Consider the following 19,690-nt stretch of genomic DNA (forward strand, 5'->3'; position numbering starts at 1 on the left):
ATACAAAAGAAGTTGAATAAAGAGAAAAAATTGAGTGCAATAAATAGAATATGAATAAAAAGTGAAGGGCTTCCCTGGTGGTGCAGCGGTTGAGAGTCCGCCTGCCGATGCAGGAGACACGGGTTCGTGCCCCGGTCCGGGAAGATCCCACATGCTGCAGAGCAGCTGGGCCCGTGAGCCATGGCCACTGAGCCTGCGCGTCCGGAGCCTGTGCTCCTCAACGGGAGAGGCCACAACAGTGAGAGGCCTGCGTACCGCAAAAATAAATAAATAAATAAATAAATAAATAAATTAATTAAATAAAATGAATAATGAAGATGAGGTCAGTTGGGAAAAGAAGTGATGGCTAGGGGAGTGAGAAAAGAGAAATAACATTAACATTGGTAGGGGGAGAGATCAGCTTAAAAGAAAGATCTGAAGGAGGAAGATTTTGAAATTCTTTTCTGTAGACTGTCCTCGAGAAAACAGATGGGAAAACCAGGTAAGAGGCTCTTTAAATTAATCCAGCCTTTTGACAGTAACCCATCACCAGGCAAATTATGGGTTAATTGTCAAATCAATACAAGAATGCAAATGTTGATTTGGCGCTGAAATTTGTTCAGAGTATGAGAAACAACATGCCCTATAAACGGCACCTGGTAGGGCTATGTAAATACAGTGGCCTCATGCTCTTGGTCAGAAGAGAGTGGCTTTAGCCTGAGTATTTCTCTTACCAGTATTACAAACACACCACCTTAGAGTTTGAATCTAATGAATAATTTGGAAGATCAAGCCTTGAATGTACTCCAAGGAGAACCCAAATTTTTCAGAAAAGATTTATATGTTTAATCATAGATCCCCTCAACCCTCACTCAAATCCTTGGGCATCAGATCATACCAAAGCATTTACATTGTTGCTAAAACTACCTAAGACTACTGAGCTCTGTAAATCTGCAGTAATACTCCTTGAGCCCCCAGACTTTTACACAGCAGTATCAGAAGTGAAAAGGACCGTACAGATCATAGCAATCCTTTTAGTTGCCCATGCCCCCTCGCTATAAATTTTTTCCAGTGATGAACAGAGGTCCACGGACTTGTTCAAGGTCACAAAGGTGGCCATTAGAGACAGTGCTGCACTAGAAGTCATCGTAGGCTCTTTTTATGCAACCAGTCTGATTATAATGAATCCAAGGCCTCCATTACAATCACAGTACCTAGATTCTCATTCTTTCATTCATCCTTACTTCATCCACTGAAATATACTCTGAAAAAAACTCATCTTTTATTAGTAGCATCTTTATAAATATAAAAAATCCAGAGATTTGCTTTATTTTGAAATAATGTCTCTTGGCTAAGAAAAATTGAAGGCCTCAATAATAAATAATACACAGAATAAAACCAAAAATGTTTCTCCTGTACTGGGGTACGTGGAGAAATAACTATATCATCTGCAGGTGATTGCATTTACTTTTTTTTTTTTTTTTTTTTTTTTGCGGTACACGGGCCTCTCACTGCTGTGGCCTCTCCCATTGTGGAGCACAGGCTCCAGACGCGCAGGCTCAGCGGCCATGGCTCACGGGCCCAGCCGCTCCGCGGCATGTGGAATCTTCCCAGACCGGGGCACGAACCCGCGTCCCCTGCATCGGCAGGCGGACTCTCAACCACTGTGCCACCAGGGAAGCCCGATTGCATTTACTTTTTAAAATACATTCATATATTAAAAACCCTATCTTATTCTAGTTAGATATAGAGGTAAGATCCCTTATGCATACATTAGTGGTCAGATTTGATACATTTTATAGTCCTTCTTATTAATGTGGCTGTCATCATATTGCTGTGGAATAGCGGGGATAAGATTTCCTTTTATTCAAATTTTTATTTCAAATGTCAAAAGAGTTCTCTTATTCTCAATTAGATAAGTTTTTAAAATATATCACTCATGTATGATTATGAAAATGAATATATTCAAAATAAAATAAAATAAGTAGCAAAATAAATTGGTTAAGGAATTCTTAATAAAACTGTCCTGTAAACAGCTTTGTTAGGTATAACTGAAGTACAATAAAGTGCAAGTGTTTAAAGTGTACAATTTGATCATTTTTATTATATGTATACTGCTGTTAAACCATCACCACAATCAAGATAAAAAAGACATCCATCACCCCCAAAAGGTTCCTTGTATCCAGGATCCACCCTGTCCCTAGGTAATCACTAATCTGTTTTCTCTCATTTTATGTTAGTTTGCATTTTCAAAAATATTATGTAAGTGAAATCGTAAGTACTCAATGAGTACTTTTTTGGTGGGGGGCTTGATTTCTTTTACTCTGCACAATGAATTTACAGTTCATCCATGTGGTTGCAAGCATTAGTAATCCAGTCATTTTTATTGTTGAGCAATATTTCATTGTGTAGGTAAACTAGAATTTGTCTATCTATTCATCTGTTGATGGACATCTGGGTCTTTTCTTGTCAGGGGGGTGGATAAAATAAATACTCCTTCACTTCTTTCTGCCCAGTGTCCTTAAGAAAGTTGTTAGTCACTCTGATCCTCATTTTTCTCCACTATAAAAATATGAGTTCAATTTCAATATCATAGGAACTTTGTAAGGATTAAACCAGCTCATTGCCTGGCACATAGTAAATACTTAATAAATATTAACTTCTTTTCTCACTAAATATCACTCAATTGCCTAACTGGTTTCAATTATGAGGAAACACTTTTCCTCCCATTAAAATGCTTTTATTCTTTTCTGATCCTTTTAGTGTCCGCTCAACTTGAACATTACCGTGATTCTAGCCCCGTTGTCTGTCCAGTCAGGTAGAGGTACCAAAACAGTTGGCTCCTTAAAATATAATCCTTCTTTTGGATTATATTGGCTTCTATGACTGGTTACAGTTTTTCTAATGTTGTACCCACGTGCCTAGGCTAGCTATGAAATGTCTATATAGGTGAGACATAGAGAAGACATTCAGGCCAGAAGAGGGTCTGTTTCTAGAAGCTTTGAAGCTATATTTGCATTGCAAATATCCTATTTAAAAAGAGTAGATGTATTCATTTGAGGAACTTGTGGGGAGGAGCAGCTGAAAAGGATTATGGATTTGGGAAGCAACTAAAAGCCCTCCTGGTCCACCCACCCAATTTATTTCCCTTGTTTTCTTTTTCTGAATTATTGTTTTCTCACAGCCACTCCTTTAAAATTTGCCCACACTGGATTTTCCTACCTGAATCAGACTCCTTCCATTAAAATAAATGTAAATTAATAAATAGTGTCAATGTGCTGATTTTCTCTTTCTTCATAGTCTTCATAAATATTATATCCAACTAAGCTACTAAATCTATTTCAGTTGACAGATGGCAGTGGACAAAGGAATTTTAATTTTTCCCTGTGGATATTGCAAGTGGGGGTGGGGACTGGGACTCTGCACCATGCTAATGAGGCCAAGCCGACATATTTGATAGTCAATGGGACCAGCTTGCTTTCCTCCAATTTTACACACTTAAATTTGACCTTATTCACAGAGGTTTTTGTTCACCAAAAAAGGCTGCTGGTGGTAGTGTCTGGAGGTGGGTTGGGATGGGGTGGGTGACAGATCAAAGACATTGTGAATGAAAAGAGCATATACCCAGAAGATGCTTAGTTGGCAATATCATTTCTATATAAGGGAGACCATGTCATATTGCCATTAGGAGTTCCTTAATCGAATTAAGAAACTACACAGAATTTGAGTGTGCTATCTATGAATTGAAATCCTCTGGCATGTATACAGTACCATCGGAATACAGAGGTCCAATTGATAAAAGCACTACAAAGTAACTACCTTCTTCTTCACCACTCAAAGAGGCGGAGACTTTATTTCATTTTTGTACTTTAATGATGTATAGGGATATGCAATCCACCAGGAGTTTTTCATGGAAAAGCATATACTTAGAATAATATAATGCTTTTATATTTCATCAGGATAGCATTGTAATATGCAGAAGTCTACAAATTCTGATACCTCTGTGGAAACACTGAATCCCACCCGCCAAGGCACTGGAGCTGTGCAAATGAGAATCAAAAATGCCAACAGCCACCACAGCAGGCTGAGCCAAAGTAAATCCATGATCCTCACCGATGCTGGGAAGGCCACTGAACCTGTAAGTCAAATACCCCAAGTTCCCTGATATATAGAATTTTGTAAAAGAAGGGGAAAAAAAAAAAACCCAGCTAATTAGCCTTGTTTTATTTGTTTTCCTAATGTGCATGAGAAAACTGTTTTTGTAATGCATTTTATCTTGCCTACTTATAGTCATAATTATATCCCCAGTTGCAAGAGAAGAGCTGGGCTTAATCCAGAGTGATAAAGTGGATTTGGAGCTAGACTGAAGAGCACCTTTGACTCATTTTAAGGGCCTCCACTATCATGCTTCAGTGTCATAAAAATAATGAGGTTATGGTAGCATGTGGTGTTTGTACTTCCAAATACAGTAGTACATCACTTTGAAAAGCCAGAGGCTAAAATTAGCTAAGAATAAACTGAGAAAAAAATCTTTTAAAAAACATGAAAATCTCTTCCTTAAATTCTCCCAACAATATATGATATTGGAAATTACAATCTGATTTGGAATGAGCTTGAACAGTTGAGATGGTGTGGAGATTTAAGGTTTGGAGAGGAAGCCATTTTGTCTCCATAATGTGTCATTAGGAAGATTTGAAATAAAATAGAGATGAACTCTACTGCCAATTGTGTCCCTGCCCCTGCACGCATCCTGAGCCACTAAACACACTGATTGCAATGAGTCTCCTCTGGTTAATTTTCTTCCATAATGGTGGTAACTTGCAGCTGAGGCCATAGGATGTTACAAAATTATTTATGCAATGTTAGCCACTCTTTTGGACCCCGGATCTATTTTGTTTCTCACAGTGAGAGCAAGAGCAAGAAATAGGTTAGCTGGGGACAGGCTGTGAGTCCCAGTCACCCTGCAGTAACATGTGAGCTATTAATTGAGTGTTCTGTTAATATCATAGGGGCCTATGAAATATTCAGCTCCCTAACTGAGTTATTAAATGAGATCAACTTGCTGAGTAGCATGTTACCGATTATATTTATTCGCTGTTTTTCACTCGAATTTCAAGTGCAAAATTAACCCGCAACGATCTCAGGAGCCTGAGAAATGTATGGTCTTAATCATCCTTTCTTCAGGTATTATAGACAAATTTAGCATGAGGAAGCCAGTGATTATATTTTGAAAGTGAGAAACATATCCCTAGTTAAGGTACTGAGAGATGCGTTTTTCTTTCTTTATTTTCTCATTTAAAAGTATTATCTGCTGGGAGGCACAACACAGCCAGCCTGACTTGGCGTTGAAACCTGCTAAAACGTTCCTCAACCATGAACTTGAGACAATGGTTAGAGTAAATTATTAGAATCTCTATAATGCATTATCAGTAAGAACTGTACCTTTGGAAAAGTTTAAAAGTTAAGTATATTTAATGATGCCTAACATATTTTATTGGCTGTGTTTAACAAAAGGCACTATGCCGCAGTTGTTTTTGACAAGCATGAAAACATCACAGCATGAGACTGCAAAAGGAATTATGGAGAGAAATTACAAGTGATCCATCTCTCAATGAATTATCCACCTCAATAGCCCGCAGAACTCAGCTACCAATTAACACCTACTTTATTACATGTTGGGATGTACTTAATAACTTTCATGTGTTTATGCACTATTACCTTGACTGATGCCTCTTGTACAATTAGGCATAATTGGCATATCAATATGCAAAAGTTAAAAGGATTAACCCTCTTAAAACTAATGAGCATTTCTGTATCCAGCTGCTAAATGAGACAAAATTAGCATTTTTCACTTTTGGGCAGGATTTTATCATGCAGTTTCTCATTGTTGATATTACCTTGTTACATAACTTTAGTTTGGGCGGTTATATGCTGGACTGCTGGAGAATCAGAGTTTTCCAAAGTTAAATTAGCTATAATTATCCCATCTTTTGTTTCCGCATTCTTAGCCTCGGCAATATGTATTCCTCGATAAGGAACAAAAATAAAAGTTACTTTTGGTTATGTGTGCTCGGTGCATAATTATATAAAAGGGGTATTTTAGTGAGGATATGTCATTTCACCGAGAAAACTTGGCTCAGAGATACTGTATTGAAAGCTTGCCATGGCACTAATTTTCTTTCTGTCTCAGTTCTTTTCATCTCTTTTTTTCCATGCACAATTTTCTGACTAGATACTGACAGAATGTAAAGTATTTTGGCATATTTATTCAAACAAGCCTGTTAAAGATATCTGCTCAAGCTAAACTAAGAACTTGATTTTTCAGAAGTTGGAGGTTGGGGTAAGGTCAAAGGGGGAGATTTTGAACTTAGGAGAAGTGGGAGGAAATGCACACTAAAAATGTGTTCACAAGTCCACATGTGGCATGGCTTGCTGTAACAGAGATACATTTAATCTGTACAGAAAAAAATTGAGTACTTAGAGACTGTATATGTATTATGCATCCTATTTAATATATATGGCGTATATATACTACTTGTCACTTGCATATCAATTCTGCAAATCTAATATGGACTTATCAGAGTATATAATAACACAAATATCTGGTATTACACATTTCTATGATTTCACTTATTACAAAAACATACAAATATTCTAGGGTCAAATCAATTGTATAATTTTGTCATTAATTCATAAAGTCCTCTTAAAATTTTGCTTAATTAAAAACATGTTAATATGACTGTGAACTCAGAACACAATAAAAAATTCTCCTATACATGTCATAAGAGCCTGTATTCTTCATATCTTAAATCGAGGAGTATTTTGAAATGCCAATATAAACATTTATTCGACCCGAAGCTGTGCAAACACAGGTGAATTTACTTGTTGAATTAAAAGTTTTGATTGCCTAAGTGCTGCAGGGAAGCATTCCAGTAAAACAGGTATCAATACTCCATTAGTATTTTATTGGTGGCATGCATCATTTTCTTTAAACACCAAACAATCATTTTTATGTGGTTCATAAGATCAATGCCTTTTCAAAATTCAGAGGCCACTTTGCTTTCTAAGAAATGTTGGAGAGGTGGGAAGTTTGGACATCTAATGACATGGTTAGTAAGAAAACTGCGTATCTGTGAGAGCCATCTGGAGACCTTCATTTGGTGGGGAGGGAGCGCTCTTTGGTCTCACTGATTTGTTGTTGTTTCACCCTGAGCATTGGAGTGAGACCTCTTAAAGGTGGACTGCTGATTTACCTGAATGTGCTAAACACAGAAGCAGAAGGCTTAGTGAACGTAAATGGGGGCAAGTAAAGTGTGCCTCTTTAAGGGCTAAAAAGGCTAATGTGCAATCCAGCAAATAGCTAATGCAAAAGGTTTAATGTGGCTTTGATGTTATTTATAAGAGGTATGCCCAGCCTACTAGACAGTTTGAAAATAGATATTAATGAAGAGTTTAAATAGCCCAAGTCAGGAAACTGCAGACATAGGATTTGCAGGCAGGAGCAGTTCCGGCATCTAATACTGGTGTCTTAAGCAGCAACATGTATGAATATTCACCATTTCTATCTTGTAAACCCTGCAGAAGTGCATCACTCCATTCATAGCTATCATGGACGGGGAAATATTTTTTTTAATTAGTGTTCAGATAAAGACTTAGGTCAAGCCATTCCTAAACATTAACATACAAGACTCCTTGTGCTTCTCTTAACATACAGTGTTCCTTCATTTTTCTTTTTAATATATTATAAGGAAAAAGAGGAAACAATTTTCCTTTGTTTCTTACTTCTGTGATTTTAGGATACTTGCCAAAGTTGTGGCTAGCTAAAAAGGCAGACATAAAAATTGCTACTAAAAATATAAGCCTTCTGTTTAGCAGAGATTTTGAGAAATATTATGAGGCTGTAGGACTTGTCCATGTTTACTTCAAATCAAGCTTATAGATAGGTTTGAGGCTTTGTTTGTATAAATTGTCCTGAAGTGGATCCTGATATTTAATTAAAATGACACTAAATCACATTGAATTGATAAGACTTGGCATCTCAAACAAAGGTAATTGCCCGTATTGGTTTTATACAAAAATAGCGCTGCTTGGAAAATGTGCAGCCAACACAGACTGTCAACTCCATTTATAGATCAATATGTGAAAACCATTGATCAGGCAGGCATGTATAACAGTAACACTTTGCATTTATTTGTTGTTTTTATACCACATTAAGGCTTACAGGATTATAGGCTTCCTAAATATTTTGACTTCCTCATAAATATATGATCTGTTGAATGGTAATTAAATGAGAGTCTGCAGCCATCTCTAAAATTGTTTTTAGTTTGATGATTTCCTTTTATTGCTGTGGATCGTATGATCTGAAAATGGATTAGTTTCCTTCTGCATAAAGATTATTAAAGCCTTAATGTGTCCTATTTAGTGTAAGATGTGGCTGCCTTTTTGCTTTGAAAAATATAGATACAGACAATTATTTTCTCTTAGCGAGTGGCTGATCTCTTTTTATTAACTGGGCATTCTCAGAGCTCAGGGTGGAATTATTTCCTGACATAGTTTGCACAATCTGTAGATAACGGGTCTTCTTGATTTTTCCTGATAGAATTTGTTTTCTTTTCTTTTTATCTAGCTCTGTAGTACAGGCATCTGATCAAACATTATGTAGAAAATAAACTCATCACCTCGATTAAATTCTAGACACACACATATAATTTGAATTCTATTTTTCTGATTCAAGAAGAAGCCTTATGAACTGTTCTTATACACTGCATACTACAGTTAAATCTTTCTTATCTCATCAGTGTAAGGACAGTGTTTTGTTCCTAATCTTTATTGGACTATTGTGGATGACATTTGTAAGCCATTTTGGTTTATAAGGAAAAGCTGGAGGACAGTGGAGTCAGACTCTCCATAGATCCAAACCTCAGATATGACTATGAAATAATGTGTCTTCCACTGCAATTTTCTCTGCCACTGAGAGGTCAGTTTTGTTGAGAAATCTTTTTATATCCTCTATATACATTAGGAGTACTGCTTTCAAGACAATACTTGGTTTTATATATGATATTAAAACAATAATAAAAGAAACAAGATTTCAGAAATAGCAAAAAAAAAAAAAAAGAAATCATGAAATTCAAGGGTTAGCTAAGGTAACCAGTCTGCTGTAAAGCAGAAGAAAATGTTTATTTAGCTAGATTTTTGACTCTTAAATAAAATGCCCTGGGGTGGGTGGGAGGAAAGAAGAATAAAAGAACACTAGAGATTTCTTTCCTTGTCCTTGCCGTCCCATGTCATCCCATGCTGTGAAAATCTTTAACTCTGTTTACCAAGCACAAATTGGACTTGCCAAATGTTCAGGAAGTTTTCATTGACAGTGTAGAGTCTGTACTTCAAAGAATGAGCTGGGGCTCTTGAGTTCACGTTCATGGTTGCATCGTTTCCATTTTAACTTGAGCATAGCTAAATTTGTTTATAATCTCCTACTGATTGAACATGGCGCTGAATGTACATGAGATACATTTTTTTTTTTTTACTTTAGTCCTCTGATTACTAATTTGAATCCAAAACTCTAACCTTGTTAGCATCTGGACTTATTTCCATAATAACAACCCCTTCAGAACCTACAAAGTAATGAATAATTGACAACAAATGAAATGTTTTGATAGTTGTCGGCACAAAGCATGTTTAATGTTTTGTGTTGCTTCCTAGCTAATTATGTAGATGACACATTTGTCAGACCTTGACTGCCATTAGAAACGTGTTTCCAGAGGGGAGAAAAACAGGCTATTCATAGAGTAATTAACTAGAATGCTCAATGACCTGTGAGAGATTCAAATCGCTGCCAGTTCAGACATTGTTTTGTTACAGAAGCAGAGGGGTAATTAAAATTCCAAATTACAGTCCTATGATGGAGCATTTGTTTGTTGACAGTATACTCTTACTCTAGTTTGTTAATTCTTTCTAAAATTGCTTCTAATCCATTTTATAGCTTTAGGAGTTCCGTCTTTGAATTTACTGACAACTAATATTATGGTAAATTGTACTTCAATGGAGTACTTACTGCCTTCCTCACAGTTTCAAGGGAGCACAAGGTGGGTGGGATAAAATAGCTCCTTCCCTAAACTGACATATCAGGTGCTGTCAGTGGGAATGCCACTAAAGTGTAACATCTTGTTAAATACTGTGCTTCCAGTTCTATATTAGGGGAAAATGTCCTGGCAGAAAATACAGAGATTAAAAAGGAGAGCAACAATGAACATCTAAAAAGGAGGAAAAAAAACTCATCTCCCAACAAGAAATGATTGATTAAGGTGTTCTATTAAACAAGGAGGAAGAGGGAGGAATTAGGGCTGAGGATGATTTGGGGAATGTGTTGAGTTCAATGCAGAAGGTGCAGCAGTCTGTAGGAAAGTTCTCATGGATCAGTCAAAAAAGGGCGTTTTTACAGCAGTACCTTCCATATCAGGTCAATAACAAACTGTAGGATAACGGGTATCATGCATGAATTTTTTCAAGGCATTATTGGCATAGTTTACAAATCTGGAAGGCCAACGTAGTCTAAAAAATTCAGCTCAAGAGAAATATTTATTCAGGTTGCTGAAAGTGAGAACATAGTTTTATTAAAAAGATCTGACAGAAGTCACACGGTATTTGATGCAGGCGAGCTGACAGAGGCATCCAGTGAGCGTTGATTATCCCGAAGTCACTGTCAGCTAGGATTGATTTTCACTTTCTCCGTTTATGTAACAGTTCCTGTAATACAGCTGACCCCGAATCATGTTACCTTGTCATTTCTCTGCATGGATCAAGAAGAGATGAGCTGAAAATAGCTAGACACTGACCTTGAACTTGCCAGAAAAGTGAGAAGTGACAGTGGGGTTTTTCTGTAGTACGTGTACAAAGATTAAGGCGAACTGTTCCTCTGTTGAGTTCACTGTAGCAGCACAAGGGGGCAGAGCAGTACTAGAGATTACAGGTAAAATAGATTCTGCACCAGCATGTAAAGGCTCTGAAATACCGAGTTGAGCCAGAGGTCTCATTTTTACGTCTTAGTGTAGACATGAAGGAGAATTACTGATGAATCAAAATCTTGGGTCCCCTGATGTTCATAATCAGTAATCTAAAAGTGTACATTCTAATTAAAAAAAGGTTACCTAATACTCTGTGTGGCAGCAGCTATGCTTTTCCACTAAGTTATTTGCAGCATCTCTTATTTAATTCATATAATACTCTTCACCCTTAAAACAAGTTAGTCACTTAGAACCTTAGTCACTATTATTATGAGGGTTTTATGGCAAATTCCTAAGGTAATATGTGCCATTTAAGGTACAATTGTATCAGAAGCTGGGAACAGTCTTTTTATACTATTAAGTATCAAAACCCCCAAATTAAAATTGGGCAGTGTTATATGTTGATGTACATGCACAGAAAGGTAAAATGCAAGCTGGTAAATAATATTTGCCATTGGATTTACGTTTTTCTATACCTTGTGCATTTTCCCACCTTAATACTTGCCTCAGTTTTCAAACATTTCCTTTAATAGATCATCACTATAACCTTGATTAATCTAAAACACAGTATGTTGAACATTGTCCTTTGATTGCTAGCACTTAGCTAAGCTAAGTCATTGTTTTACTGATGCAGAATGTTTCTTATAAATGACACTCAAAGAACTTGCCAAGTGAAGCAGAGAACTGAAGCAGGTTGAGAAACAAGAAGAAACACTGACTTGATTATCCCCTAGGCTGTAAGTGCCTTATGCAATGGCAAAATAGCATCTTTGCATGCGTGATGGCACAATAACATTGCAAACCTCCACAGTAACAAGATCCTTTCTTGCATATAGTGGATTCTTTCTGTGTGTGTGTGTGTGTGTGTGTGTGTGTAAATAAACACACGTATCTATTATGTATATATAAAAATACAGTAAACATATATATACACACAAATGCATATATACATCTCTCACTTCAGAGTGAGAGAGATATGTATATAATATTTATATATTTCAGATTATATTCTATAAAAAATAGCCACCTACATATAGTTATAAGCTGAAATATCAAGATTGCTTCAATACTCTTCTTCCCATAGATTTAATTCAGGACAGACAATGTTAAGATCTGAGAAATAAGTCGAATTCCAGTATGTTTCAAGGATGGAATAAGTAGGAGATCATTTGGTTCCCAGAAATGAGGTTGGAAATATTCAGAATAACTATGTCATCACAGAAATCTACAGTACCTAGTTTTTGGCCTCACATGGAAGAAGATAGCTTGTGCTGTCGGAGCATAAGTCCCCCAGTGTAGGTTTTGATGTGTGTGTATGTGTGTGGGGTGGGGGAGGGATGGGGATAGGGTAGATTTATAGTTACAAAATTGGTGTGTCTAAAGCTGGTGTCTTTGAAGGCAATCCTGAGGAACAGTTGCTTTCCTTTAGAGTCACACAACTACTTTGCATTCCTGCTCCTCAGACTGTGCAGAAGACCTCTTGTGTGCCCTCTCCCAGGTGGTAGGAAACCCATCCCTAAATGGTTGATTAGCTTCTGCTTCTGAGGTCAAGGCAGACATAAAGGTGTTGGCTGCTAAAACACATCCCCAGAGTTGTCATTCCCCGTCCCTTCAGTGTGTAAGGCTTTTAATAAGGGACTTTAGTCCCTCATATGTTCAGATTCAGTTTATTGTTACCATCTGTTTAATTACCCTCTCAGGTTTATGTTGGGAAGCATGAAACTATTTTATCCAGCCTTTGAATCTCTGTGTTCCTAAAGAGATGTGGGTAAAGTACATGTCAGTTTTCAAAGACCATATTAAAAACTGATAAGCAGAACCATTTCCAAACAATACCATGTAACAAAAAGGCATTTTTGTATACATTAATGCATGTTGCAAGTAATTAGCAAATGCACAGCGATGTGGCACTTTCTCCCAGAAGTGATGCCATCTTCTTTATGCGCAATCTCACATGCTTCTCCTTTTAGGTGACGGATTTTTATGATTCCCATTCACTTCCAATGCACTGGCAGTACATTTATTGAGGAAGAGATATGGGATTTGAGTTGTAACAGGATGTATGGTTGTCATATGTCAAGCAAGTTTAAGGATATGCTAAAATGAGAGATAAATCATATGCTCCAAAAATGAGGATAGACTCTTTGGGGAAGGTGTGAAACCCATAGGAAGTTCAGTTACTTTATTCTTTCTCTGCTTCCTCCTCTACCTCATTTTTATTATTGCATTCCATTCTTTTTTTTTTTTTTTTTTTTTTTCTGGAGAGGCACCAGCATGTTTTTTCTGGTGGCCACTGTAATCACCATGATATGATGCATTTTTCCACATGTAAATTCCTTTGATAAAATTACACTGGCTGACACAGACCTCTCACTCATTTATATCCAAATTATTTTATATACCAGCATTTGGGTGACATAAAACATAACATAAAGTGAAACAAAGCCAAATTCTGGTGTTTAAGTATCAACATGTTGTAGAGATCTGGCCTTGAAAACCAAAAGGAAATAAATCAGGTGATTACACTTACTAAATAAAAAAGAAATTGTCAAATGTTTACTAATGTTTCATATTTACTTATCCCTGAGGAGGTGATTTCAATAAGTGATTTTTTTCCTGAGATTCCAAGATATCCAATTAATAATGTGTTTGAAAATGTCCAGAAGTGGTAGTCTTGTTTTTATGTGAGTGCTCTTCCACAATACCATAAACACAAACGACCATGGTACTGTTTTTTTTTTTTTTTTTAAATCCCTTCATGAAGAAACCAGTGCTGTTCTTGCCTCATAATCTTATATTATTTCTATGGAGGAGGAGGAATAGTGATGACACTAACTTTCCTCCACTACTTTTGGACACCTGACCTGCTTTCTTTCCCACAGGGTAAAAGGAAGCTGCAGTCTTCGTATTCCCAATGAGAAGGGACATGTGTCTCCTTGCATTGAATTGTCTTAGATCATATCATGTAGCACAAAGTGACCCAATATAGGAAGACAGGAAAACAAAGTGACAGTGTTGTTTGCTCAAATATAAACACCAACATCAAAACATGGGGGCAAATCCTAGAGTCCCACTGCCAGATCACAGGAATTAAATAGCAAGAGCTGATATTCTGTACTTAGATAAAATGTATTCAAGGAGTAGTCTAAATCAGCAGGGAAAGGATAATGAATAAGCTTAGCTCAGGTTAGACAAAGTGAGTGTAACTACTACTCTTAAAATCCATGAGAAAGTTAATCTGGCTTATACTTGATAATATATCACCCACTGTGGTCTTACCTATTGATCATAGCCTGACAGTGGGTAACATTTCATGGCAACTTCCTCTTTTACCATGAATTATTGACAGTATTAATGCCAATAACACATGATCAAATAGACAGGAAAGAAGTTTACATTCCTGGATGTGCTATCTTTAACCTCCATGCTTTTAATATCATCGTTTAAAAAAAAAAGGAAAAAGAAAAGAAAAGAAAGAAAGAGAGAAAGAAAGACATTTTCTTTCTTGTCTTGAAATTACCAATGAATAAGATTTTACTATCACACAGATTATTAATTTGGTAGCTTTATAATTCTCATCTACAACACATTTTGGGTAATAAAGCCCTAAATATAAGGGAATATTATAATTGTTATTTTTATCCTGGCATCCTCAGTCTTATGTAACAAAAATCCTAGAGAATGTTACTCTAACAGTGTGTCCTGAGGTCCCTGCATTAATAATTTCCAGCTCATGGAGTTGTCATCATCCCAACCCATTAAGAGTCCCCAGACTGAAAAGTGGGTGAGCAGGTCAACTACTTTCATCCGTTCATTCATCAGTCCATTCTTTTATTCATTGGGAAGACATTTACTGGCACCTACTCTATGTCAGAGACTGTGTTGAAACCTGGGGATACAAAACAGAACGGTTCTCTGTCCTCTTGGAGTTTACATTCAGGTGAGGTAGAATCATTATATCTATATAGCTATATATATAGCTATCACAGGATAGCTCAGGCTCGGCCTGTTTGCTTTCTAGATGTCATCGTGGTCACCACCAGCTCCTCCTCATTCTCAGTACTGGTACTAGCATCATGTACCTTACATTTTGTCAGAAATATTATACACAGTGTTTAAAATTGACCTGTGAAATAAGAGACCTTCACTGACTCTTCCTGTAGACGCATTTCTGTGGGTTGTAAATCTCAAACAAGACTTTTTTTAAAATTTGAAATTGTGGAACTCCCACCTGATTTTAGCCTACTTTAAACTCTCTGTAGCACACTTTAGCAGACCTATTTCCTATGTCTTTTTTCCTTTGGCAAACACAAGTTATTAGAGTACTTTTTTTTTTTTGGTAATAAATCAAGGTGCAAGTATTCTCAACTGGTTAAATTTATAATGCCATTTTTATTCATTACCCATTCTTATTCCCTCTTCCTTAGTCTTCAAAAACTTATCATAAATGTTTAACTGGAGTAGTTGAAATAATAATTTTTATGAATACAAATTAAAATGTTAGTATGTATACTTGACATCTAGGGCTGTTTATGCTTTCAACAGGAAAATTGAATACAGACCCAACTTAGACTTTTACAGAGCATTCAAAATTTTCACCAAGTTCTTGACTTTTAAACATTTTTTATTATGATCTTTGCCAATTATCTGGCTGAACGTTGTCCTCCAAGTACCCATGATTTGTGAAATTTGGGGAGTTGATCATGGAAGGAATGACTTAATTTACACACCCACCTAAGTAGCCCCTATCATTAGTGTTATCCTCATCTATTTAAGACTAGCATGCTATCATAGTCCTTAAGACACATTGCCGGCTATGACGCTAATACGCTCCTACACCAAAGCAAAGATCAGAGAGCAGAGGCTCAGTTGGCAGTATGAGCTATTTTGAAGTTTATTCTATTCAGGAAAAAAAAGAAAGGAAAAAAATGTTTTGAAGAATAATTTCTTCAAATTGCATAGACAAACTAGGGTCAAAATACAGTAATATCCAGGTTTTGAAATAAGCCAATCAGTTGACCAGTTTAAAGACTTAGCTCCACCTAAAGCAAGGCAATTCTTAGGTATTTCCGAATAAAGGCCATATCTCCCTTTATTGCGCTTCATTTTATTTCACTTCACAGATATTGCGCTTTTTTTTTTTTACAAATTGAAAGTTTGTGGCAACATTGAGTTCAGCAAATTGGTGCAATTTTACCAAGAGCATTCGCTCATTTCGTGTCTCTGTGTCACCTTTTGGTAATTCTCATGATATTTCAGAATTTTTCATTATAATTATATTTGTTATGGTGATCTGTGATCAGTGATCTTTGATGTTACTATTGTAATTATTTTGGCATTTTTTAGAAATAAAGTATTTTTTAATTAAGGTATGTACTTCTTTAGACATAATGCTATTGAGCACATAAAAGACTACAGTATAGTGTAAACATAACTTTTATATGCCCTGGAAACCAAAACATTTGTGTGACTAGCTTTATTGTGATATGAGCTTTTTTGCAGTGGTCTGGAACCGTACCTGCAACGTCTCCAAAGTATGCCTGCACTTGATCATGCACAAAATAGTTTCTATCGAGACTTCATAGTTTCTTATTTCTCTAATGTGTGCATAATTGGACAGCAGTCTTGCTATGAGAATGGACAAGGAAACCCAGACTAGATCCTGGATGCATTAAAGAGAACTGTTTTACACCTTTTGACTGTCAATCTGAGCTTCTCTCCACTCATGTTGACCTTTACAATTCTGAGATTCCCCACCTGCTGCCTGACGGCTTAGCTGAAACCAATCTTGAAAGATCTATGCTTTCCAAGATCACAAACATGTACCTAGAACTCTGATAGCTTCCTTTTACCTATGCTTCAAGGATTTGTTTAAGGACAATATTGATTTCATATATACTAGTGACAAGAGGCTAATAGTCTAAAGCAGAGGTCACAAACAAGTGGATGACCCAATTTTGCCCATAGGTATTTTTTGTTTGGGATGGTGTTTTTAAAATTTTGACTTTGAAAGGCTTTAGTTGGAGTAGCGGTGTCTTCATCAACTTATGCTACCTGCTTGGCCCTGAAGATATTTCAGCTTGTAATCTTAGAGTTATTTCAGTGACTGACTATTTAGAATTGAGAACATAATGTGGCAAGTCAGAAGATGACAACTGTTAGTTATCAATTTGAGAATTTAGAAGATGACAATTGTTAGTCATACATTTGGAAATGTAGTCTCTACCACATTTCACTGAGAGTGTGAAAACATTCTGTTATATAGCTAAATATGAATTTTCTTATTCAGATTTTTTCACTTGGGATTAATTTCAATTTTAGACTCTTATATTATTATAAATTAACAAACAACTTGCTACCTTTTAGACAACACTAAAAGATAACTGTGATTATCTATGCAGATAGTGTTTTCTTCTCACTATGTTATAAATATTCTGTTTATTCTGATTTATCTATGATTTAACTTTTGTGGGTTTTGTTAAATATTTCTGAAAGCTTGATGATAAGCTGCCTTGTATTTAAGTGAAGCAGTGCACTTCTAAATATTACAAAAAAGAATCACACCAGGCCCTTAGAAATGAGAAATGATGCTATCTGACAGTTCACAATATTATACAAAATTTAAATCAATTTAGATTTGACTAGTCATCTTATCTTTTACTTTATCTTATCTTTTACATCTTATCATTTACTTTACATTTTTACTAATTAAAGTTAATTTGAAGACTATTAAACTTCGTTAGAATTTTTATATCTTTTTCAATTGACATGTAACATCCCATAAAAAATGAAACACACAAAAAAAGGAACTCCACAAACAGTCTCAACACAGCTGCTTATAGCCAAAATTTCTTTTTCTGGAGCATCGGCTTTACCAAGTCAGAAGCTGTGTGCCTTTGTGGAGAGAAGATAGGTTCATATAAGGAAGAGAAAAGCTCCTTTGAAACAAAGATCAAAGGGCTCTCAGAGATCTCTAGACTTGCATCTTGCATGCTGAATCCAACCTAAAGATGTGTTTTGTCTGGTCCAGTTTCCTTCTTGTTTTTTAATTGGGCTGACATTTTAACATTGTGACCTTTCACAAGAATTTGTATATGTGACACATCTCAAAATATCAGAAATTCTGGCATCAAAGGGCTGGCTCCCCAAAGAGCAGGCAATAACCATCTAAAGGTAAATAGATGCTGCCCTGTCTAGTTGGGGCAAGTGGCCTCTAGTTCACAGCATTCAAACGAGGTCCCCTTCACTGGATCCTGTTACTTACCTGACATTTGAGTTGGCAATGTCAGCTTTAGCATATCTATTCCAACCTTCTTTAAATGCCCACTAACGTTCAAAAAGAAGCTGTGTTATCATTCAAGTAACTGCAAAACTCATGTTTCCATTGAATGTAACTTTTCTAAGTTGCCTCTTCTAGGTGGGCATAAGGTTTGGAAATAGGAAGAAAGAGTTCATTTATGTACTGAGGTGGTTATTTACATAAATGAAACCTTGGAAAACTTGATCCTCTGCTGATTCCCAGAGACACTAATTAGTGCCCCTGTGGCACACAAATCTCCAATGACAAATCAAAGATTCAGTCATGGGGAGATGTGGCAAGTCTCTGTCCCTGAAGTGGTCCCTCCAGGTTCAGTCAGAACTGTCAGGGCAAGTGTCATACAGAGGTTGTAATGTTCTCGTTTGTTAGTTATGAGTTTGGTACACGTTCAGTATTTTGACCAGTAACATTTGACTCTAGCCAGGATTAGAATTATTTTAGGCAATGTAAATCAGGCATAAATCATCCTCTCAAGCACATCTACATGATGGTTACCTTCAAAGTGCTTTGCCACTTCATGGAAGCAAATAGAGGAGTCTGGTGATTATAAACATGAGCTAGTGCTGAGCAGACCTGGGAGAAAACCCTGGCTCTGTCACTTACTTACTATGCTACTTTGGGCAAATTTCTTATCTATCTATCTATATCTATATCTATATCTATATATATATATATATATATAATTTATTTATTTTATTTATCTTCTCTTCATTTTTTTGGCTGCATCGGGTCTAAGTTGAGGCACACGGGATCTTCATTGAGGCATGTGGGATCTTTCATTGTGGCACCGGCTTCTCTCTAATTGTGGCGTGCAGGTTTTCTCTCTCTAGTTGTGGCACATGAGCTACAGGGTGCATGGGCTCAGCAGTTGTAGCATGCGGGCTCAGTTGCCCTGCGGCATGTGGGATTTTAGTTCCCCGATCAGGGATCGAACCTGTGTCCCCTGCATTGGAAGGCGGATTCTTTACCACTGGACCACCAAGGAAGTCCCCTGGACAAATTTCTTGATAGTTTGGGGGCTTCCTATCCACAATTTTTAATGAATATAAAAATATCAGTTACCTATAGACTGATGAGAATTAAAGAAGATAATGTATATAAAATGCTAAGTATGATACCTGGGCACATAAGAAGTATTCAGAAATTGTAGAAAATCACTGTTATAATCATGCCACTCATTTGAATAAGGTTCTACAGACCTGGCTCTGTAGCTTTGAACTTCCCTGTGGGCCCCTCTGCCATTTGACCAACACCTTTCAGCAAAGTTGTTCCAATACTCACCTGTATTCTGAAACATTTTGATTCAACTACCTTGAACTCTTACTCAACCTATTCTTGATTTCTTTAAGCTTTTAATTCTTAGACAAATATTTTCTGATATCTGATA

General features: G+C 36.5%; 1 protein-coding gene across 1 annotated transcript in view; it reads left to right on the forward strand.

The window, feature by feature from the left end:
* Positions 1-3,952: 3,952 nt before the first annotated feature.
* Positions 3,953-19,690, forward strand: part of ARHGAP15 (Rho GTPase activating protein 15) — a gene marked incomplete at both ends in the record, with an annotated part of 595,418 nt that continues 579,680 nt past the window's right edge. Inside the window, one exon of the mRNA XM_079710401.1 lies at positions 3,953-4,117. Within this exon, the coding sequence (XP_079566527.1) occupies positions 3,953-4,117 (165 nt within the window). The remainder of the gene's footprint in view (positions 4,118-19,690) is intronic.

Source organism: Hyperoodon ampullatus, assembly GCF_949752795.1.
Source record: "Hyperoodon ampullatus genome assembly, chromosome: 8".
NCBI lineage: Eukaryota > Metazoa > Chordata > Mammalia > Artiodactyla > Ziphiidae > Hyperoodon > Hyperoodon ampullatus.